At 44.1% G+C, this 25,415-nt stretch overlaps 1 protein-coding gene across 3 annotated transcripts in view; it reads right to left on the minus strand.

Annotated features, from left to right (window-relative positions):
* PHKB (phosphorylase kinase regulatory subunit beta) overlaps window positions 1–25,415 on the minus strand; it is a 1,122,330-nt gene that overhangs the window by 218,545 nt on the left and 878,370 nt on the right. For 2 of the 3 annotated variants that reach the window (XM_069216595.1, XM_069216596.1), the window contains 4 exons: window positions 24,477–24,558; window positions 14,506–14,563; window positions 2,611–2,701; window positions 820–1,022 (listed from right to left, as the gene is read on the minus strand). In XM_069216595.1, the coding sequence (XP_069072696.1) occupies window positions 820–1,022; window positions 2,611–2,701; window positions 14,506–14,563; window positions 24,477–24,558 (434 nt within the window). Of the gene's footprint in view, window positions 1–819; window positions 1,023–2,610; window positions 2,702–4,072; window positions 4,164–14,505; window positions 14,564–24,476; window positions 24,559–25,415 lie in introns of all 3 variants that reach the window. The other variant, XM_069216594.1, reaches the window with a different exon arrangement.

Here is a 25,415-nt window from a genome sequence, read left to right on the forward strand (position 1 = left end):
GCAGGAAGCCTTTGGTTTGTCTGAATCATGTGCATGCTGGTGCCCCCAAAGGACCTGTGTAGGGAGGATTGCACAATATAAACAACATGAGCAGAAGAAGATGAACATTCCAAAAGCACATACATAAGCAAAACTTAAAAATAAATGCACACTTTTGTTATGTCATACAGTATTCATAGGAGTAACATTGTCATGATTTTACAGTCAATAAATTGGAAGCAAACAAAGGCTTGATGTTATTTACACATTATCTAAATGTTGTGCTGCCCATCATAAGGGGAGTGTCCCCAGATTGCTCTACTAATTGTCCCAGAGAAAAAAGCTGGTGCTCACCTAAATTCCGAGAAATAACGTTCCACAATATACTTCTTAAATTTCAAAACAATATGCCTTTTTAATTCCGTTTTGAGAAACAATGAGATTAGATACTCTCTAATTGTTGATTGCCCAGCGTAAACATGCTCACATATGTTTAAAAGAATCCCATGTTTAAAAAAATCTCAATAATTTTCAGGCGAGTGCCCTTCCTCAGGGGATCTGTTATTCAAGTACTTCCGTGATCGAGACCACATTCAAAACAGCCGCCATTAGTGGCTCACTACATGGAAATGTTGGTGAACACCCAGTTTTTTCTCCGAGCAATCTGGTACTGTGATTACTTTGCATACCACCGAAGAACAGGGAGTGTACCGACCATTCTATTCTGATTTACAAACTATCCACATTCTGCAAATGTGAGCACGCATGAAGTCTAGATTGCGGAAGTACTTTGCTGCACAGTAGACTTGGAGAACCACCAGTGGGAGGCGCTCTACTCACCCGGCACGTATTTTCAGCATGCCGCTGAAGAGCTCCGGCGTGTTTGAGATGATCCAGCCGATGTGGATCACCAGCTCCTGCTGCAGCACGGCCTCCCGCTCGTCGTGGGGGCTGCACTTGTTGTAGATTATATCCTTGATCACGCCAGGGGACAAGGGATTCGAGATCACCGCTTCTTCGTGGCCAAACACCCCGAGGGTCACCTGACAATTCCAGAGGCAACGTGTAAATATTTCAAGGTAAACAAGGGCAGAACTGATCCACATGAATGAATAATCTGTCACTATGATCTCAGTAATCAAACGATGAACAAGCACAGCAAGGCGGCAGACATGTGGTCATTCCCCCTTGCTGTTGCCGATTCACGTGAAATAAAGGCAATAAACACGGACTAATTGACTACTATATGGAGCTAATTACAGAAGCTTGGCTGTTTTCTTTTTAGTCCGCTGTCAGATCGAAAGCTCAGAATAATCGCGTATCAGTCAAAGAGACATTGGCCTCCTGAGATAGAGGAAGGCCTTGTAGATGTCCTGATGGGATTTGCCGCAGAGAGGGTATAAATCAACCAGCTTGGTTTATATCCCTCCATTGGCAGCAGCTTAACCATCTACATATCATTCTTTGCTATCAAATCCATTAAATTTTTTTCTTTGTTCAGGATTTATTTAATTTGTTCAAAATAGCCAGATAGGTATTTTAACAATATCATGCAAGGACAGTAGTACACAAATCCAGCAGAAGCACAACAATCAACAACTATTATGCTTAATTAATGTGATGTGGTAGAAGCACGTAAGTAGCTACACTCTGTGATGTTATGCATGGACACCAAAAAGAAAACATGCACCAGGGATACGGGGTAACTAAAAAGCGGTATGGCAAGCAGAACTACCACCAAAAATCAAAATTTCCCAAGGATGATGCCAATTGGTGTCTGAAATCAAAACATTTTTTTTTTCAGGTAACAGGCAATGTGCTAAATGTTACACTTGCTTGCATGAGCAAGTTCCCACCAGTGTGAGCAAAGCAGGGGGTGGTTTCTAGCAGGTGCCTATACATTTCTACATAAACAAGTAGCAATGCACCATACACCCCCAGAGCATGGCTAGAAGAACAAAAAATAGGTGTCCTACTTAAAATCCCCAAAGTACACATTAATGGAAGAAGTTAACTTTGATTTGACGGATATTAAAATGGGTCGTAGCTCAAGGCAAATTACGGGATCATTTGAAGTCAAGAGAGACAGTAATTTTCCTACAGCAGATTTTTGGTGGGACTACTGTTAGCCAATGGTTCTGCCATGTCACACTGAGTATCTTGAAAATGATTTAACTCCAATATACGCGTATAAGCCAAATGACTACACTCAGCAGTTTTGGTACGTCCTTCATTCTTGAGGGGTGTCTACTTGCACTTGAGACCTTTCTTCTGGAGTACACAAGCTCAACTTCTTTATCTCAGAATATTCTTTACTTGCTCCTTTTGCATATAAAGTTAGTCGCTCTATAGAAAAGGATACAGCCAATCATTTTCACTCATTCCCCCTGAATTCTACACTGAACTGGTGCCAAAGAAATGTGATTGTGCTTTACCTCTTATGACTTCCAATAAAAAAAAAAAACATGGCTAAGAGGCCTTGAGTTAGGGTTCAATAAAAAAAACAAAAAAAAAAACATTCACCAGTCATTACTCAATGTAATAAATCATTCACATTGATATCTCAGACACTTAAAGTGCCTCGTGATCATTCCTACATGTAAAAACAGATTCTGGAAGAAATGCACTCACCTGTTTTCCCTGAACTAAAACATTTGTGATAGATGGTGCAAGGCTGTCCACTAGTTTACCTAATAGGCTGGCTGCAAAGCGCACCACAGACCTAAGGGCAAAAACACAGAGCAATGCCACCGAGTGTTAAATTCTGGCTCAAGATGCGGTCACCACATGTGCACCAGCGTAGACATTTACAACATGCTTAAACGCAAACAGTTTGTTCTTGACTTGTCATACGTGATGTGGGGCACAAGTATAAAGGCCCTGCATGGAACTTCTATGACCTCTTATGAGCAAAAAGGCAGGCTTTCTAAACAACCTGGTAATCTGCTGACTCTTTCCTCGTACACTATCAGTCCTATCAACAAAGTACAACAAAGTGATTATTATGAAAAGTCTTAGCTCTTTTCTGATTTCAGCCAATGTAGAACCTTCAGTCAGTGCAGAGGATGACTGAAAGGACTTGCTCTTTGATCTACTTCATTGTTTACATAGGATTCAATTGCTTCTTGGTTAAACGAAAAAAATATATAGTTATTTTTGAGAATGGGTTTTGTCAAGAAATACCAAAAAACAGATGAAAAGCGCAAAACAGATCTATATGGCAGAAGAAAATCAAAGAACGCTATTAATTTCCTTAAAAAGAAAGTAAATTAAAAAACAAAAAAGAGACAAGGTTTAGTTTTGGTGTTGGACTTGAAAATGTCATTCTACTATACAGATTATTTTAAAGCCAAGTAAACGTTTATTTTATCATTGCCTTTTCTCTCCTCCAACTAATGATAGGTATACATTTTCTGAAGAAATCTTAGGTCTGGCTGTGAAGGAGCGGTCAGGGGATGTCATATGGAAAAGCTTGCAATGGTGTATTGGGGAGGCAATTTAAGTATATGGAGACATAAAACACATTCATATTTTAATAACGTGAAGTGACGATACAGGATAAATGCTTTAAAAATAAATTCGATTAAAGATGTAACTATTCAGAGGTAAATTTGCCTTTGCTAGCCACTAAAGGAGGAACTTCATTCACCAAAAGTGAAAAAAACAGGGCAGTAGGGACTGCATGCCACCAAGTCACTCTGTGGTCCTGTAACAATGCAATTTTTTCCTTAAAATACGCGTCACTGAACTACATATGACTGACGGAATCCAAAGCTATTAGGTGTCACTTTTTAATCATTTCAGGGGGTGCAATTAAAACCAATTTTTCACATAGTTTGTTGATATCGTTTTCGGTTACATTATCACTACTACATATGCTGACTTGCTCGTGGACTCAAAACAACAACGCAGTTTGACAGAAGAGAAAGTTCTTTCACCTCATCAACAGAAAATGTACTAGATGGCTGATGACAATTTCAATGAAAGCATGTATGCAAAACTAAATGCAAAGCTTTTCCACGCGGTGTTAGCTACAAGCAGGAAGGCGAACACACATCACACATTCACCAGGATGGATCGCTGGGCACGTTACCTGCTTCCCATGTACCAGCAAAGTAGTAATATGTGGGGCTATGGAAGAAGCACATTTCTGGGTGATTGCAGCTGTGTGGCGTACCACCAACCTGATGTAGTCATGACAGTCATAGGAGAAAAATACAAGATTGACAGACATTTTAATACTTTCGTGGTTAGAGAAGAAATCAGAAAACTCGACTGAGGACAGCAGTACCTCCACAATAGGCTTTCTGAAATTGTAGAACAGGAGTTATTTATTAGCAGGGAGGAATGCATGACGACTTCAGTACATCAACTAGCTTATTAGCAGGTTTTAGGGATGCTACAGCCCTATTAATAGTTCTCTTTTCTGTTAGAAATTACAACATGGTCCTGAATTTATTTCTTAAGTGCAACAGGTGCACAGCCTCCATTCCACCCAGTGCTTAATTTGTAAATAACAAGGTGCCGGTGCCCAAAGCCCTCCTCTTAAATACGTGACCGCTGCAATTAAATGTGCAAACACTGAATACTGACGCAGCGTAATCCTAAAGCCATCTCGGGCCTCTTAACTCCATTTATTGCCCCTCCCTGCCCCTTCAGCCCACTCTTGCAGCTTTCTGCTTTCTCCCATTGTAATGCTTTTTTGTTTTTCTCTTCCTCAGTCTTTCCCAAATGTGTCTTTTGCGCGCAATAAATGCCTGAGGCAGAAAAATAGGCGCCGGTCCTTAAAAATAAGTGCCGGTGCTCCACACAAGAACAACAAGCACAAATTAAGCACTGATTTCACCACTTCACCCTAGCACCCCATTTCCGGCCCTTGGCACCTTTTCTTGCACCTCTACCATGCTGCGAAAAGGTGTTTCACTGCACACCGACAATTTCCAACTTTTGTATGCTGTCAGTAGGTTTGTTGGACACAAGCAGCGGCTATTCTGGCGCCACGCACTGAATAGTGCCAAAGTGTGAAGGGAAGAGGGTAACTTCTTTGCACTGGTGTCTATAAGCACATTAATGTAGTGTGCCTTGTCGGCAGGCCCTCTTATGAGCCTCTTTCTTGCACCCAGTCTTGTTGCCTTTGTGACTAGTTTCCTACATTATAGATCCCATGTACACATAGTTTTTATTCTGGCTGTGATCACATTCATTGCCAGAAGTGGGCCAAATCAACATCTATCAATACTTCTATTTCACACACCATAATAATAACTCTGACGAGAGATAAATATTTATGAATGTTTCAAAATATCGATTGATCCTCCTTATTTGCACTTCCAATTTGTAAAGATTGGGTACAGCAGCACACTGGCTACTGGGTTGGGAAAGCCTGGCACATCCCAAGCATTTGTTTTCGAAATTGACAATGGATACCAGAGTAAAAACTGATCCCCTTCTAAAATAAATAGTCACACACATTATCCCAAGCAATCCACTTGTTTTGGGGCTTTTGCATTTATACAACACATAATCCAGGAGCTACAACTAGATTATAATTGCACTTTAAAAAGCATGCCAGCCCAAACGTGTTACTACAATGTTAAAAAAGAGCTCATATGTGGATAAAACTAATTTCCTCTCAGAATGTAGGTAGTACTGCTGCTTTAAGACCTTCATCGAGACACGAATAAAGAGCCGACTTTTATCTGAGAGTTTTTAAACCCTTTGCTATGAACACACAAAATAAGCCTGTAATAATTGCGCCTGATGTTTTATTGATTCATAATTTTAAGCTAGAATGCCTTCCCTAAATGACAAGCTGCGTGAAGCAGGGAATGTAATGATTTTGCTTCGCCACATTCATCTTTTTTTGTTGCTTTGCGAATAATGACTTTACTGTTAGACCTGCTAGCGAAAGGGTTATTCGAGAACACCACCGCATTTTGAGATTATTATGCACAGGAAACCAGCACGGACCAGGTAATAAAACAGCACATGCATTAACTAAATTCAAGTATTTAAAAACTTGGAAATGCAACACAACTATGGAGAGACTGGGGTTTTCTCCAGGTTACCCCAAGCTTCGCACAAAAAATGTCCTGCTGAAAAAATAAGAGATATCTACTTTAAGCTAAAACCATCATACCTTCAAACTACTTATTGAAGTCAAGGCTTTCGTCTTTAGCTTCAGGCCATAATACCATCTCACTGTAGCTAAAATAAGCTGAATCAACTTTCCTACACACTGTCCACTGGGTCAACTTATTTTAGGATCAGTGCAATCCCCCTTTATTCTGTAAATTGCCATAAGCAATCATTTATCAAAGTTACAGATAATATCAAAGGGAACATCTAGAGCTCTGAAGGTGGCTTGGTAGGTCATTGTATACAATATACAGGAGTGTAACAAAAGCTAAATTGTTGACTCGTGATGATAAATACAATCTAAACTGATTTGCAGCCATTCATCTAGTTATATATCTGTATGCATCCCAAAATAACAAGTTACTTACCTTCATTAACACCTTATCTTGTAAAGACAATAGCTAGCTGCAGATTCCTTACCTTAGAATTATCCCCAGGTGCCAGACTAGAACAGGAATATTTTTGTGAGCAGTACCCCCACACGTCAGTAGGTGGTGTCGTTTGGCTCTGCGTGGCATCATCTGCGCCAGAAGAGACTTGCACAGTACCTATGTAGGAACCACCTCAGTGTGCTGATGTCAGTTTCATTTCACAATTTTCCATGCCAGGAGCTTGGAGCCACAAAGAACAATGACCTCTTGTCTGGAAAACTATACTCATGAAAGGGAAACAACCTTGAGAATAAAAATATGTTCGCAAAGCTGGCAGGATGGGTGGATTGGTAAGGAATGTGCGGCTAGAAAGAGTCTCTACCAGATAAGGCATTACCAAAAGTAAGTAACTTGTTCATCAGTTAGAAACTTCTAGCCGCTGATTCCTTACCTTAGAATAGATACCCAAGCAACACCTCCCCGGAGGTGGGTCTGAAGAATACATTCACACTAGAAAGTAGAAAGTCCTGCAGGACCTAACAGGCAAAGTGTCCATCCTGATTGACCTGATTGTCCTGGCAGTAGTGCTTGGTGAAGGTGTGCAGAGAAGCCCATGTTGCTGTCTGGCAGATGTCCAGGATCAGAATGCCACATGCTAACTCAGTGGTCACAGTCTTACCCCTGGTGGAATGAGCATGGAAACACTCAGGGGGTTGTTCTTGGCCAGTACACAGCAGATTTTAATGCAGAGCACGATACACCGAGAAATGGTCTATTTCTGCACAGTCTTCCCCTTTTTTGCTCTGACATACCCAACAAAGAGTTGTTCACCCACCCGGAAATCTTTTGTGCGGTCAAGGTGGTACAACTATGCTCTTTCTGGGTCCAGTTGATAGAGTCACTCAACTTCCGTAGAGGGATGCAGCAGAGCATAGAATGTAGGCAGGGTGATGGGCTGGCCTACATGAAAGGGAGAGACAATTTTTGGCAGAAAGGAAGCTCTAGTGCAAAGAACCAGCTTGTCTGGGAAGATGATTCGGTACGGAGGATTAGATGACAAGGCCTGGAGCTTACTGACCCTACGGGCAGATGTTATTGCCACAAGAAAGTCCGCCTTCATGGTAAGGAGCAGAAGAGGACAGTTATGTGGTGGCTCAAAGGGAGCACACATCAAAAATGTAAGTATGAGATTGAGGTCCTATTGAGGCATGATAAAGGGGGAAGGTGGAAACATATGTTGGAGACCTTTCAAGAACCTAATTACAACAGACGATTGGAAGAGAAATGGCTGATCTGGCAACTGCAGGAAGGCTGAGATGGCAAAAGATAGTCCTTTAAGGTGACCAAAGCAGAGTCCTGCTAGGCAAGAGAAAGAATAAAGTAAGGACTTGAGAAAGGGGAGCAGAAAAAGGGTCAATCTGCTTTTCTGCACACCATGCCACAAACTTGCCCCAGCAGCAGATGCATATCGTCTTCGTGTAGGATGTCTGGCTGTCAAGATAACATTGCTGATTTTGCGCAGAAGGTCGAAAGATGTCTACTGTTGTTACTCAATCTCTACGCATGAAGGCACATTGTTGACAATTTCAGGTGGGGAACCCTCCCCTGCTGCTGTGACAGAAGATCCTCCCAAAAAGGCATCCTGATCAGAGGACTGATGGCCATCTTCAACAGCTCGGGAAAGCAAACTCTCTGAAGGCAGTCTGGAGCCACAAGGATGACTTGCGTCCAGTTGTTCCTGATCTTCTTGAGAACTCTGGGCAAGAGTCACATGTCCGGTATGACATACAGGAGGCTTCAGCTCCACCCGAGATGAAAAGCATCGCCAGGCGAAAGCCGCCTAGGAAACTCCTGCGTGCAGAACTGCATTCTCAGCAGTGGCGAACAAATTTAACCAAGGCTCTCCCCACTGCTGAAAGAGCCCCCGCACCACCTTCTGGTGGAGATGCCATTCATAACTGACTAGGCATCTTCGGCTGAGTCTGTCTGCCCTGGTGTTCAGACAGCCCCCAGGAGTTGAACACCCAGGGAAATGCACCCATTTCCAGAGGTGCAGGGCTTCTTGACAAAGGGCCCACGACCTCACCCTGCCCTATTTGTTGCAGTACCACATGGCGGTGGTGTTGTCCATGAACACCTGCACTAGCCTTCCCTGAATGAGGGATAGAAAGGCTTTCAATGACAACCGGATCGTTTGGAGCTAGGGTAAGTAGAGTAGAATAGAGTGGGAGCCCAGATTCCACCGTAGACCAGAGGCCCCGATCTCCACCCCTCTCAGATGGCCGGCCCATTGCAGGAGTGATGCATCTGTCAGAAGGAAGTGGGGTATGCCTCTGACCCAACTGAGGGTCGTTAACTACCACTGCAAATCTTTTGCAGTTCCCTTGGAGATCTGAACCAAGTCAGAAAGATTCCCCTGATGCTGCACCTACTGGAACTTTGGGTCCCACTGCAGAGCCCGCATGTGTCTGCAGAGCGGGCATGTGTCACAAGCAGGATACAGGAGGCCATGAGGCCCAGCAATCTCAGAGTCAGTCGCACCGCAACCCAGGATAGAGGCCGTAACATCGTTGTCTTAGCCTGAATATCCTGAGCTCACCATTCGGGAGGATAAGCCTGAAACTGCACCCTGTCCAAAACAGCTCCAATTAAAGAAAGCATTTGAAAGGGAGTCAAATGTGACTTAGGCATGCTGATAGTGAACTCCAGAGAGTGCAGGAGGTCCACCGTAGTCTGGAGGTGGGAGACCACTGCCTGGGTGAGCTCGCCACCACTGCCAGTGGTCGAGACAGGGAAAGACTGGTACCCCTTACCTCAGCAGAAGAGCTACAACCACTGCCATCATCTTGGTGAACACCCTAAGGGTGCTAGTAAGGCCAAAAAGGGGGCACAGCGAACAAAGTGCTTGTGGCCCACTGTTAACTGCAGGTGACGTCTGTGGGCAGGCAGGATAGAAACAATCAATCAATAAAACATTTATAGAGCATGGCAAATCTGTATGCTGCTGTGAAGAGGTATGATCATTCAAAAATCCAGGTCTTTAGCTCTCTTCTGAATCACTGGAGTGACTGTACGGTCCTAAGGTGCAGGGGGAGGGAGTTCCAAACCTTGTCTGCCAAGTGCGAAAAGGAGCATCCTTCGTTGTTGGAGTAACAGATCCACAGGGTTCCGTGAGGGAGAGGGAAACGGATTGGATGTCTCTAGTCGGTTGGTGGGAGGTCAAGCATTTGTTGATGTTTGCTGCTCCTTCTTTGTGCAGGGCCTTGTACGTGTGCCAGTATCTTAAACTGGCATCTATTCTGAATCAGGAGCCAATGTTGTTTCTTGAGATGGGGTGTGATGTGGGTCCTTCAGGTGAGGTCAAGTATGAGTCTTGCCATTGAGAACTGCATTGTCAGAAGTCTCTTCAGGAGAAGTGTTGCGATTCCCACATAGAGCGTGTTTCCGTATTCCAGTCTGCTGGTGATGAGGGCCTGTGTGATGGTCCTTCTGGTGTTTGCTGGGAGTCACTTGAAGATCTTATGGAGCATTCAAAAGGTATGAAAGCAGGAGGATGGAACTGCCTCAACTTGTTTCTTCATGGATAGCTTTCAATCCAGTAGGATGCTGAGGTTGCAGGTGTGGTCTTTTGGGGAAGGGGGTGGGGCGAGGATATGGGGGTGTCAACCTCTGTGGGCCACCATGTATCAGTCCATGGCAAGGTGTAGTTCCCAAGGATGAGGACTTCAGTTTTTTCAGTGTTGAGTTTGACACAGTTGTCCTTCATCCAGTCCACTACGTTCATCATGCATCTGAGGGACGATCCTTGGGGGACTCCACAGATGACATTCTTGGGCTCCCAGAGGAACGGTGGGAGGAGGATTCTTTGGGTTCTGCCGGGGAGGTACCAGGCGATCCATTTGAGGGCATTTCCTTCAATCCCAATGGGGTGGAGTCTGTTGATCAGGATGTAGTGGGAGACGGTGTCAAACATGGCAGACAGGTCCAGAATGAGGTCTGCTGTTTCCCCACAGTCCAGGAAGAATCGGATGTCATCTGTGGCTGCAATCAGGGCAGTCTCTGTGCTGTGGTTAGCACGAAATTCGAATTGAGAGGGGTCCAGAAGGTTGTGGTCTTCTAGGTGTGGAGAGAGTTGCTGGTTCATTGCTTTCTCAAGGACTTTTGCTGGATAGGGGGGGCAGAGAGATGAGATGGTAGTTCTTCAATTCGGCTGGGTCGACAGATGTTTTTTTCAGGTGTGGCCTCACTTCACATGTTGCTCAAGTTTTCCAGGAAGTCATTGGAGTTGCTGTCACTGGGGTCCTGGAGATAAAAGTTTATGTAGTGCTTGGAGTCGGTTGCTTGTGGGGTGATGATTTCCGGAATGGCGCTGCAGAAGCTGGGGTGTGGTCCTGGTGGTCTGTACCCAAGGGTGCCTCTGATGGTGCTTTTTCCACCTATGTGGAGTTTGAAGTTGAGGTGTTCCTTTATTGATGTATGTTGTGCAGCAGATGGTGTCCCTGTAATGATGGCGATTCCGTCTCAGTGCTAGTTGGTTTGCTCCCGGTGGTTATCTTGTAACCTTTGGGGATAGCGGTGGCGATGTCTGGTGCGTAGCTGGGGTTCAGATAGGTTTCTGTGAGGAAGAGGATGTCCAGGGTGAAGAAGGAGATTGTGTCTGAGACCTCGGTGACGTGTTCTAACTAGTGAAAGTGCTTTGAGCAGGATGCACTGGAGTCGTGTCATGGTGTCTCGGTCGATGTGTCCCGTGTGGCCACACTTGCAGTGTTGCTGGTGTCATTAATTGCTTCAGTGCTGTGAATGAGGCGGCAGTGTCAGCAGGAGAACGGTCCTCTGGTGGAACGTGGGGATGTGCGGCAGCATTGGTTGTTGGTGTGTCTGGGGTCCAGGGCTCGGAGGTCTGCAGCGGTGTATTTTTATGGGGTGGAAGAGCCAGGTGTACTGCTGCGCATGGTCCAGGTGCGGTCGGGGTTATCTTTGGCACACCGGTGGCACACCAGCAGTGGGCCGTGCTGCGGTCTCCATTAAGTAGGTCCTAGGAGAAGCACTAGGAGATGGTGGGCGGGGCTAGGCGGGAGGCAAGAAAACTGGTGGCAGGTGGGAGAGACAATGGGGGAAAAAGGAATGAACAGTAAAAAAAAAAAAAAAAAAAAAAAAAAAGCTAAAGAGGCAAAAAGCTGGAAATAGAACTCAGAAAATGGGGAAGAGGAAGGAGAACACAGAGAGGATGAGAAAACAGTAAAAACGAGGCAGAAAGCAGGAGAAAGCGCTCAGAAAAACAGGGGGAGAGGAGACAAAAGCAGTAAAAGCGAGGCAAAAAGAAGAAGAAAGTACCCAGAAAGACAGGTGAGAGAAGGAGAAACCAGTGAGAATGAGGCAGAAAAGAGAACATATCAATGCAGCAGGAGGGGAGAGCTGGCCTGGGACCTCCATAATGTGGAAATATGCATCCTGCAAGTCCAATGCTACCATCTGCCTTCCAGGTCCAAGGCAGACAGGAAATGAGTGAGTATGAGCATTCTTGGACCCCCCCCCCCCCCCAAAAAAGCCAGTTGTTCTTAGTCAGGCATGGTGCCACAGATGAAGAAAACGCTCTGCCTATCACGGCGGTCATGTCCAACTAGATCTGATAATGAACTTGGCTGCATCTCTCCGGTCTACTATAGTGTGGGAGAGTATGGCCCCAGCCTCCTGTGGGACCACGGGCAGCACATGCACAACCGAATCCCACAGTGCATGATGGAGGTAACAACCCAAAAGGCATGCGGGGTTGGCAGACCGCAATGCCAGGGTGGTGCCAAAGGTGTCCAGCCTCTTGAATTCCCCATTCAGTGGGTAGGGAGTGCACCAGGGTTTAATCGGGAAGTGGAGGATGGACTGAAGTTGAAGACCTCATTGACTTCTTGCTCTTTTCCTTTTTGTGGGGCCTACCTGAATGCCCGACAACTTCGACTGTGGCGAAGAGCTCCGTGACCGAACCCAGGACCTTCTTCTCAACCGGAATCAAGACCGTCATGGTGTTGCAGGTCGAGCGGCAAAGAGCTTGAGAGATCACTCCCTCAAGGCCTTGGGATGCATGGCTCCACCGTCGACGCAGGTCTTTGCGTCGAGGTCGAGCTCGAGGCACCACAGGCAATCAAGATGAGGGTCCGTCACCAACATCTATTATCAGTGACAAACGCTGCAAGGCTTGAGGCCAGCTTTTCTAGTGGACATCCCTACCACATCAGAAGAAAGATTCTCAAAAGACTTTGACATAAGGTTGGAAAAGGGTCTGTCAAAAAGTGAGTGGGGTTAGAGCTCATGGGATCTGCGCTGACTGGTGTGTAAAGAAAATACCTGACATCAGCACGTACATCACTTCTGGAGCAGACGACACTATTGACACCTCGCGAAGCCTAATGATGCCACCTACCAGTGTGCTGGCGTGCTGCTCGCGAAAAAATTCTGGATCTAGTTTGACACCTGTTGATAATTCTAATAATACATAAAAAATGACAAATTCTGCCTTGTTGAACTCCTGCAGAAAGATGGATTTTCACTGAGCTAAGATTACGCATTTTAATATCATCAGCAATGGTACAGTAAATGAAGTCTTCCTCAAACAGCAGGAATCAAGATATACCTCACTGGCAATGCCTAAGAAGGCCATAACCAGTACAGGGTTGTTTGTGTTCCTGTCTGAAAGGGCCTAGTCCAGCAGTTCAGGCTGGAATGTTCCTCCCAGAGCAGGAAAATGAATGGGTTGCACATGACAAAGCTCTGTTGAGTGTGGCACAGTAGGTGAAAAATTTACTGGAATGAGGGCCTGAAGGATCAGTTAATTCAAACTCAAATATATATATATATATATATATATATATATATATATATATATATATATATATATATATATTATTTTTTTTCTTCCAGACGTCGCTCTGAAAACCTCACCACTCAATCCCCAGAACCATGAACACTTCTTCCAAGGGAAACCCCACTGCAGTGTGTGCATCACCTACCATTGCCCTGAATGGCATGTAACTGTATATAGACATAATTGCGATAGCATCCTTGCCGTTTCCACATTGCTCCTAACTACCTTGATCTGGTACTCTCCCATTTACTCTGAGCCCTGGTAAACGCTTTTATTTAGAGAGTTTTATAAAGTGCCAACATAACCTAATGGTATCAGAGCGCTGTACCCAGAAAAAAGGTTGTGTAGGTCATCATTAACTTTCACCATCATAAAATGAGAGAGACATTGTATCAACTTTATCAGGTAAATGTATGCTGCAGGCTCTGCTTTGGGAGGGAGATGGAGGGCGTAGTGGAGGGCAGGGGAATTATTTTGCTAGCAAGGGTGGAAACATAAAAACGGGAATGAGACTTGGCTGCTGTGGCAGCCAAAGCCTCATGCAGTTTTTGCGGTCGAAAAAAATCTAGTTCATTTTTTTCACTCTTGAAAAAGATTTATGACGAAAAACACCTAATAATCCGGTGGACAAAATTAACGCATGAAAGCATGCGCTAATTTTGTTCCACTTGACTCGAAATAGGGCACTAATTGTGGCCACAACAGGGGCGTAGCTACCAATGGTGCAGCAGGGTCCTGTTGAACCCTAATGACTGTATTTTACCACTCCCATAGCAGCAAAATGGGACAATTTCCTTGCTTGCATCAGGGTCCATGGCATCTGTGCTACGATATTGGGCCACAACACAATTCTTGAGTGCACCCTACACAGGCAATAAATACAATGTACCATGGTGGCTTATCAATCAAAAGGTCTGGAGTAACAGCGTAAAACAATGGTTGAAGTCGGCATGTTAAGGGGAAACCGACAAAGCGCAGCAGCAAACATAACTCTTCCGCCGGCATAAAGGAAATAACCCCCACAGCTCTGAGAGGAACTGCAAGCAGGTTTAGGTGTCTTTCTGTTCCTTTTTGGAGGCACGAATGATGCCATTGTAGGAGCTTCTCTATCTTAGAGAAAAGCCAACATAAATCACAATAATGAAAAGATAGTGAACATACCAAAGTTTTTTGCTGCCGGCTCTTCTGTAGATCCTTTCAATATGATCAAGAACGGTACCTGGATTCAGGATTTAAGAAAAGTTTGCATTAAAACAAATTTTACAAAGGCAGACAGTTCTACGCCCCGTTTTAGTTGAAGCAACCTGAGATGAATCTCTGACGGTGTTAAATGGGAGTCTGAGGTTTACAAACTAGAACTCAAAGTAAGCTACTACTCAGCTGGTCATACTTTTCATGTAAACTTGAAGTATGGGGGCGGGTGGGTATATCAGAAAATTAAATTTAAGTACACTTCCCTTCAATGTCACTTTCAACATACACACATCATTAGGCGGCACTTTGGGGTCATTATTGCAAATAACATTATACGTGTTTTCCACAGACTAACTTACATTGACCTTTTCTTACAAATTTACAATAGTATATTTTTTTTAACTTGTGGGATGTTTTTGCACACAAAGTTGCTCAAGTGGACTTACATCAGCTCTTTTGTTCACAGAATACTCTATTATTTCCCTTCACTAGACATATATACACATTTCTTTTCATTTATATGTAAAGGAGACTAACTCCCCTGCCCCTACACCTATACTGTTTTTTACGTAGGCTTTCATTGCTGTTCTCTGAATATAGAAGTGTTGGCTTCCTGCCCTATGGCAAAGGTATACAGCTTTTCAAATTAGCCACTTACTTTAAGATATATGCAACTAATATCAAGGTCACAGAGCTTAGCAGACTCCGCGTAGCCTACTACTTTGAGCTGCACAGCAAACTCAACAAGTACTGGGAAAGTCAATAGGTCTTGTTGTTAAACCTACTGACTATTCTCTACGGTGCGGCAAAAAATAAATAAAAAGCCATGATGATGCAGCCGTGTGATCTTTCAGATGCACAACTGAACGTTGACATTTGTGCGTGCACTCATCACCATGCACATGCCTGCAAAATGACGCAGAAAGAGGGAAACCCTGCACAGTATTTCCTATCCATCCTCTCTGAAAATAAAGCACAAACTTCAAGTAACATTGGGTTAAATTAATTCATTTTACACCCTGCAGTCATATACAACAGGGTCGCGGTTCTGCACTGCACTAGAAACACCCATCATTATACTGTACCTGGATTGACAATTAGCAATGGAAATCAAACAGGTATGGCTATTTCTAATTCAATGTATGTTATTTAGGTTACACAAGGGAGTCTAAAATGCACCTATGCACTATGCTTGGAAAATGTCAATTGCAGTAGTGAGATCACATGCTTCAGGGGACTGTGGTTGTAACATTGTAAGTATAAACAAAATACGTGGAATAAACTACTGTGTGTAGTAGGGCAAAGTATAGTAATGAAAATGTGTATTTAATTACATAAGCTCTACAGGCAAAGTAGAATACTTAACACTAAAACTCTAGTGTTTATGTGTGAGCCTCCATTTTGGATTGGGAGGGTATCCCGCATTTTCAGTTTTAGGCGCACTTAATAGAACTCCGTTCAAACTGGACTAAAGCAGGAGCCTAGCTGCCGTTAGAAGCATCTGCAGCAGAGGGCCCAATCAGGGAAAAGAAGAGATATCACATCCTAAGTCAGGAGCACGTACCGCTTTTTCAATTGCCCAATTTGTTTTAAAAATATAAACTGATTTTTATTGATTTTAGAACACATAACATCCAGTACCATCACCACCGGCCAAGGTAAGGTAGGAAACCATAATTCGAACGACATAACACCGTACATTGTAATACATGTCAAAGGAACCAGCAAAACGCCAACCATTTCCCTCAAACCTTCTCTTACTTTTTGGGGCAGCCACAGGATGTGTATACAGCTCTCTCCTGCATGGCACACCAGTCCATCACCTGCCTCCAAGAAGCCTCTGGGTAGGAGAGGCTGAACACCACCATTTAGCAATGTCTCTCTTTGCCAACGTCACCCCGATCCCCACCAATGTCTGATCCCTGATGGTGTTGCTAATTCCCTCCTGGCCTTCCAACAATACGATCACTGGGGAGCTATTGGTCTCTCAAACAACCCCACAGAGCATGTCAGTGACCGTGCGCCAGAACCCAGAGACATTTGGACATTCCCATAGCATGTGGTAGAAGTTAGCAGACAGCTCCAAACAGCACCGGCACGCCGGCACGTCTAGCACACCAGTTTGCCAAAGCCACACTGGCATCCTGCAGGTCATATGCAAGAAGTTGAGTTGGATGATCCAGAGCCTCGAGGAAATTACCTGTACCCTAGGGGCCATTCAGACGTCCCTCCAGTCGGAGTCATCCCGGGGGCCCACTGAGCTCTAAGGGGCAGAAGTAGATCCAGGGAGTTCCCCTTCTTCCCGATGGGTCACATAAGGAACTGCGATACCAAAGAGCTATATTCAGGAACATTCCCAAGAGAGTCTTGATGCTGCTCCAGGGCGTTGTGTGGCTGAAGGTACTTAAAGAATTGAGACCTGTGCTGAACAAACTCCGCCTTCAACATCTAATAGGACTTGAGATGTGCACCTTGCCAGACATCGCCTACCATGGAAACCCCTACCTTGTACCAGCTGCCGAACGCAGATAAGAAGAATGTATGACCGAGACAACTGCCCACCCATAAGGGAGTTGCAATCATGGCCCACCTGTCCCATCCCTTCCACTGCGATGCTAACAGGCAGGTCAAGAAAACCACACTTTTGGGTTCAGGGAGATGCAGGGGATGGGCCTACCAATTGCATCTTTCTGACTTTATCCAGTCCCAACACGGTAACCTCCAGCCAGAAGGCTGACCCCCCCTAGCACCCACTTAGCTAGTCCCTGACCACCACCAGCTGAGCCACCCAGTAGTAGAGTCAGTCGACCATCTACCATCCCCAATCCCCTAGTGGACTGGGTACATTTTCCATAACGGATAGGAAGAGAGCGATTTAGCCATATGAAAGCTCAGATTTTGTCTGTAACTTGCTCCACCAGAGTTGTGTCAGGAGTAAAGGACAGTTTTGCAGAGTATACAGCAAGCGCAGCAGGGTAATCATCTTGAGTAGGGATATGCAACCCAGAACCCTAAGAGGTAGCTTCACCCACCGTTTAAGATTTGTTATAAGATTGGACAGTACGGCTCCCACCCCAGTCTCAATACCAGGCGGACAACTCCTGCAATACAGGACAACTCCTGCATTGCTAGCCAGTCACTTGCTCAAATTTAAGTGTTAGCATAAACTAATGTGTCTTTTTTGCTCAGAATCTCTTTATTGAAACTTCCAATGCAGTATAACAAAGTGCAACAAAGGTGCCAAATACATCATAGTAGTGCAGTAAATCAAGTGTTGCATGGCAAACAGGCAGAACACGCAAGGTCTATGACCAATCGGAAAGATACAAGACCTGAGGCAATGTGGCACATAACAATGTCATCCACCCTACTGTGTGGTGCATTACAAAAGAAAGGAAATGGAAAACACAGAAACAAAAGAGTACATCAACTGTAGGTCAAGGTAGTCAATGTGAAGATCAAAGACAGGAGCCGTGCTAGGATGCAGCACAAAGTGGGTGCTCTTCACTTCACTGCAGAAGAGGGATAGATCAGCCATGGAGGTGGAGTCCCGGGAAGAGTCGAACTCCAGGCTTATAAGGTATTGAATCAGCAGACGCCAGACAGACTGGAATGTAGCTGCAGTCGGGGTTAAGTTGTGGGAGAACTGTTCCATCACCATCATGTGCACTAGATGAGAGAACCACTGTGCAGTGGGGGGAGGGGGGAGGAATGTTGTCTTTTTCCATGCCAGAGCCACTAGCTGCTGTGCTGCATGATGCTTGTAACTAATACGTTTCCAGTCTGCATGGGTCATTGCATCCAGGGCAATATGGCAGACACCAAGGATAATCACCAAGTAGGAGGCAGGGACCAGGAACCCTACAGTGGCTTTAATGTGACCCAAGAACATCTTTCCAATAGGTATTAATGAGGCTACAGAAATACCATATGTGGCTGAAATCTCCCATCATCCTTTTGTGTTGCTATAGTTGCCCTAAGTGGGAAGGGTATGCCCAGACGTGGGTCCCTTGCTCACTGTGCCACTGGATTCAAGCTAGCCTGGCTGATGAAGGGTGAAACCCTGAAACCGGACCCAGGATGCTTGTTTCCGGTCCAGTGAGGTCCTGGCTTGGCAGTTCGGGATGGACTGTTCCCATGAGGAACAGGGTCAAGACTGATTTGCATATGGCTGGGTCCAAACTGTGGTGGCGTGGTGAGCAAAAGAACGATGGATTAAACCCAGATCTGTGACTGGGGGTGAGTGTTTGCATTGTTCAGCACTCCGTCCATCATCCTTTTGTGTTTTGTTGAAATCTCCCACTGCCAGCCCACACCACCAGCAAAGGGGGGGATGTGGAGGGGTAAAAGGTGGAAAGGCGAGTAGGTGTAATATACCATTGTAACATAAGCGTGTATGCCATTTCTCTCAAGGATATGCTATGGTACGTTTTGGGTATGTCCTGCCATAGGGTTTCTAATTGTTTCAGTGAAATGCCCTCCATGGTAGTAGTTTGCCACAAAGTCTGATATGTGTGGGTGCAAGGGATGTGGAGTGTTGGAGCATTCCTTATGTGTTGGATATAAGTTCCTTAGACCCAACATAGGCCTGCAGCAGCTTTTTGGAGGGGGTATAGGGTCAGACAACCAAAAGATAGATGGGGGAATGTAACGCCTAATGTCGCAGCTGGCAATTTTGCAGTCTCGCTGTCTCCAGAAGGTAGTAGTCATCCTTACGCTGATGAAAGGACCTTATGGATGTCCCAACGAAGACGTCACACAGCGTCCTACAGAATCCAACCCCCACCCTCCTCCCCAGCTAGGAAAGGACTGTGGTGATAGCACAGGTGTAAAGTCAGGATTGCACACAATAGACTTATTGAGAGAGGGCACAGCAATGGCTCTTCTTAAGGAGCGGAAGGGCATTGACCCACGGATTTTATCCAATCAAATATGAATTCTGATGTTTGCTTGGTGGCACTGATGCATACAAAACTCATTGCATGCTGTTTGGAGACTTCTGAGGCAGGCTGGGCAGCATCTCCTTATATTTTGGCCTCACGAAGGAAGGGGTGTGGCTGTTGTCATGGAGAGCTCAAAGTGCGCATGACAGGCTGGACGAGTTTCTGGACTTGGGCAGCCTGACATGCCTACATCAGGCTTTTGAGTTAAGGCCACTATCCCTAGAAGGCAGGGGCTGGGCAGCGAACACAGCCCTTCGTTTCTTCAGTGGGCCGCAGTGTTGCCTTGTCCACCCAGTCCTGGAGCAGCTCTCATGGTATTTCACATAGTAAAGATCATAAAGAGCTACATCGGCAATTGCTTTTTGGCACACAGGAAGCTCCAGGCTTGGGCACAGAAGAGCCAGAGAGCGCAGCGGGTGTAAGTATGCTTAGCGTTTTTCGCCATGAATCACACTGCGGCTGCTTGTATTGTGGTGGGAGGGAGTGTTTCTCATTGGTGGTTAAAATAGCGATACCGCGTTCCTTTTCACTGTTTAAGATTCATACTTTTTCACAGCTACTTTGTGCTGAGCTTTCGTTTGACCACTTCTGAGTGCTATGACGAGCGCAAATGTTTTTGTGATGTAAATACCGTGAAATCACCCGTCGTGCCTCGCGGTAGAAGGCCAAGCAGACGAGGGGCTTTATCTCCCCGCAGCTCTGTTTCTTTGGAGCACAGGTTCGATAGTTCTTCCCAGCCTGGCGTGTCATCTAATTTTACATGAAAATGCTGTACACAATGAGCTTCACGTGAGACGGCCTCTAAGGTTATGCAAACAAGGCGGGGCATAAAAATAGCCCATTAAGTGGCACATTTATTTTACAAATATTGCACTTTATAAGGTAACATTTTTGCAAATGAACCTTGAGGATTTGTTCATTTGTTGCAGAAATTCGTATGTGCTTGTAACATTACCCAAACGCTTATCTTTTTAAGACAAAAATACAGCAGGTACTGACAATATGAATCTAAAGCTGCTGGAGGAGCCACTTTTAGGAATAACTGTACCTTTTTAAAGCACCATCACACACAGACCATTTTTCCATGTTTTATTGGGAATTGTATACTGTTTAGTTTGGTAAAATACACAGCAAAAAGTCATCATTATTAAAATGAGTATTGACTTCTTAAAATGCACACTGCCAATAAAACCTCCAACATCAGTCTAAAACACTAGTGTATCTATTCTTTTCACAGGCCTCAATAATTAATTCACAGTCTCACAATTTGAGAATCAAAATGTTATTCATTTATCTATAACAAATCAGTGTTTTTACTCATTTATCTTACACTGCTAAAAAACACTGACAAAGCCAATAGTAGTGGCAGGTTTTAGGTGTGCGTCATGTATTGTGTTAAATATCTGGATGCATTAGCATCTCAGAGACAAACTGAAATACCGGTCGGGTGGTACACTATGGGAATCACATACATTTATTTTACATGCTCCCTTTTAGAGAACCCATATATTTTTTTTAAAACCACTTAAAGACTTGTCTGCACATATTTCTGTATGACTGATAGCAGCTGTGGTGCTTCCCATTTCTGGTTAGAGCATTTTGTTCCAAAATAGATGCTATATGCAATGCAAAACACTGGGCAAACACCCACATTAAAGGGCCTGAATTTGTTGCGCTTTACAATATGCACATAACTGTTGAACATATTAATGCATTCTAAAGCAGTAAGTTATGGAACAGTTTTTAATGTGTTTAATATTTCAAGACTGTACGGTTCCCACTGCTTTATAAACCTTGCTTTCTCACTAAATTTATTTGCTTTAAAATGCACCACTTGCCAATCTTTTTCATTTTTTTTCTCAGGAGGAGAATCCCACGGACCCCTCCTGTCCTTTAAGCTTGCTTATTTTGCTAGCTACATAAACGTTGTACATAACTTTTACATCCCACCACTTTAAAATGTCACCAGCCACCACTGGGAAGGTAGTAAGCCCCCTCATTATTGCCAGTCTGTTCTACATGTCAAGCACCATCTTAGTGGTTTTAATAATGTAAGTACTAGGCGGTCTGGCGTGTTTGGGTAGCCAGGCTAGATCCCATAAAGGTCGACAGGCTAGTGCCCATTCCATATGGAACCAGTGCTTTCATTCTCACGTACCACCCATCCAGAGATATATCGCAAGTGGGCGGCCCAGTCATATTTTAGATTAGGGCATGCCAGCCCGCCCCTGTCTTGAGTCTGCCTCATGAGGGCGTTAGAGATCCTCGGCTGCTTCTTGTTCCAGATAAAGAAAAAATATCCTGTTGCAAGTGCACAATATCTTCCTGCAGGATCAGAGTGGGCAGAATCTGGAATAGGTAGGGAGCCTGTGGGAGTACATTCAATTTGATGACATTTAACCTGACCAACCAAGAGACGTGTAGGGGTTTCCACCATCTACGAGCCACTAAGGTGGAGTGACAGAGTTGCGGCCAGTTTGCCAGAGTACAAGATGTGCACGTAGGAGTAATGTTAAGACCCAGACATCGGATCATACCCAGGGACCATTGGAACGGTGCCAAACTTTGCAGGGAAGAGATTTCCTGTTTGGGGATAGTCAGACTGAGTGTGCATGATTTGGATATGCTCATCTTGTAGCCAGAGACCATCTCAAAAGCAGTCAAACAAGCACAACAGCCAAGAGAGAGATAGCAAGTTGTGAGAGAGTAACCAAAAGGTCATCGGTGAAAACACTAATCTTGTGATTCCGGACCCCAAAGGGAATACCCATCAATTCAGATGTGCAATGGCAATAGACACTTTATGTGTAGAGATCAGTGCTGGGAGAATGCCAATATTTATATCAACATGTTCCTAATTGTATTTAACTTGTATTTTTACCCCTAATTTGTCTCCCAGCCGGAAGCCTGGAGGTGAGAAGCTGTGTTTTGTGTATATTTGATTGCGTATGGGGAGTCATTTTTTTCATAAGTGAGGGTGCTGAACATTGTTCTTAGGATCTCTCAGGATAGCCAGTCTTGAATCATCCATTGCATGCCCTTTTCTTCCAACACGACCCTTTGTCTCTTTTATATCTTTCTTGTATGCCCTTTTTCATCCCTGGTTTCACTATTGGTTACTGCCATCCTAACTTTCACTTGCTCCCCTTTTTCCTGTTTTTCCATGGTCTCTCTATTGTTCAGTGTCAAAGTCAAATGATGGAAAACCAAAACAAGAACCAGACACAAAACAATTAGTACTGGCAGCAACCATCTCCCCACTGTGTATGCCATGGATGGAAAAGGACAGGAGGGAGATGTTGCCTGAGCTAGCACGTAAGGAAGAGAATGTTGGTGTAGAATTAAGTACCTTGGTTCACCCCAGAACAGGAAAGACAAAATTATAATTCCCCAACCAGTTAAAGGGTACTCAAACCAATGTAAAATGTGCAGTATGAGGTCCAGCCTCTAGCGGCTGAGTAGACTAACGCATCTATGCCAGTTTTAAGACTGACTTCATGATCACAGGTTCAAGTCCCAACAGTCCCACTCAGACTTTCATCCTTCGCTAAAAATGAGAACCATTGAGTTGGCTAACAATATTCATCTGTTATTCAACACCAAGATATCCAAAGGAGTGAACACGCACTTTCAAAGTACATATAATGGTGTATAATAAGCGTGTGACACACTACTCCCCATCACTCTACTTTAATTCAGCCCAAATACGGTTATTAATTCATCAAGCAGAAGGATCATATTCCCTGAAAAACCCACCACTATGCCACCCATAGTGAGAAACAGCCAGACATCTAAGTCACTAAGAAGGGAAGTGTTGTATACACATTGCAAGACACCTAGGTTATTGGTTCACATAAAAATAGAAATAATGACCGGCAAGTAAAAAACACTAGTGTTGAGTGACTGTTTAAAAGTCTTCTCGAGTTCTGCATGTGGAGAGTAAAGCTATTGATTGTATGCAAGTATTTATCAGGTTTATAAAGTAGAGTTGGTGTACCCTACATCCTGGAGTGGGTGTGTTCATCTATGGTTTGGGGAAGTAATGACAGTCCAAGTACAGCTTAAAAGCAAAGAAAGAACAAGGTGGGTGAATCACTATGAACTCAGAGTAAAGTCTAAAAAGAAAATGGAAACATGACCCTGGGCTCTGATCAATATGTCTAATACAGTACAGGGACAGGAGAGTGCAAGCAACAAGAGGGAGGTGCAGAGTGGAGGAAGGGGACAGAAACAACAGACAGGGTGAAAGCAACCTCAGGGAGGTGTGTGGGAGAAGAGAGAGAGCAGCAAAGGACAGCGGGCGGAGGGTATGGGGGACAGAAAGGAACACAACGGGAGCTGCTGTGGGGGGGGGGGGGGGGGAGATACAGTACAGTGCATGGCAAAAAGTGAAAAACAAAATACCTGGAGGAAGGTGCGGCCAGCAAAAGGGCACTGGCCACAAACAGGAAGATGTGCTAGCGCTATGCTAAGGACAAATGCCCCAGGAGAAATCTGAAGGAGGCGAACGGCTGGGAGGAAGGAAGCAGGAGGCGTGAGCGAGGAATCAAAAGTGATGTAAAAGCCAATCAAGGGTAAGTAACCAACGGGCTTTAGGCCTGTTTTAAGGTTTTTTTTAAACCTACGATTTCGCAAACACAAGAGTGCTGCCTCAGGCAAAACCAAAACCAAAACCTGTAACTGAGAATTTCTGCTTCAAGTGTTTGAATAAATTGCACCCAACTTACAGCTCTGAAGGAATACAAGAATAAAAAAAACACTTTTTTCAAGCGTTTCATGCATACCAGGCATTACAAGATAAGATACAGTGACTGGAAAATAAGATATTCTGTGTCCTCTATGCTACTTAACACAGCTAACCCTTGCCACAGAATGAACCTAACTTTTTTCCTATTAAAAACATAATGGCCAGTGTCGATTTTATTCAGGTAACTACACTCTTATAAATTGTAACACTATGCGCCGTAAGAAGGGGAGGAAAAAGGACAAACTCACCTTCCTTGGTAATAAAATTTGGTCCTTCTCGCCTGTACAAAATACTCAATAGGATGGCTTGACTTGCTAGACAGCTGCAGTCCTGTGAAGCCAAAGTGTTATGTTTAGCAAAACAAGTAACTGTAGAGCTGGGTTAAAACCGGTCTGATGCAGAACGTAAAATATACATTACTCTGTGATGCTTAAAGAACTACATAGGCTACAAAACTAACTGCAGCAATTCTAGTGAAGAACATTTTGTATAGCAGTTTCCCAAACAACAAGAGCATTTGGTACAAACTATCACCATCGTTTGTCACTACATTGTACAGTAAAGATTTTTACTAGTATGTATCGTCTACGGCAACACTGTCCCCTATATTTTAATATTTCTCTTACATAGGTTTTCCTAAACGTAATACATATATAGTTTAACTCTATTTTTAATTAAATATGTGTGTGTGTTTTATTACATTACGTGAACAACCGTAATGGCCTGGGGAATTATTCAGTTCTTTAGCCTGCTGGGTTTGCAGAATAATTATGGATATAATATACACGCCACATAATTTGCTGCATAACTGGCAAATTTCAACATAGGTGTTTGTAACTCAAATGGACACAGTTCGAGATTGTGCTGCTTAACGCTGCATAATTCGCTTTTCCAGTTTGCATAATTTAGATAACATTGTTGCATAATTTGGTCCTCCAGTGCTGCATAATACTGGTCGATCTGACAATGGTGAAATGTGAAAACTATGCGGCAAATTATGAGGCAAATGCAGACTTACATAAATCCACTAACCTTCTCCATTGTTCACTCTTGTATTCACATTTTACTGATGAAACAAACTCCACCAAAACATCCCTACTTCAATTAGTGACCGTTATTCACTGTACTTTGAAGGAAACACCATTTTTAAAGCTAACTACTTAAAATAAACTATATATATACTACCT

This window comes from Pleurodeles waltl, chromosome 12 (assembly GCF_031143425.1).
Source record: "Pleurodeles waltl isolate 20211129_DDA chromosome 12, aPleWal1.hap1.20221129, whole genome shotgun sequence".
Lineage (NCBI taxonomy): Eukaryota > Metazoa > Chordata > Amphibia > Caudata > Salamandridae > Pleurodeles > Pleurodeles waltl.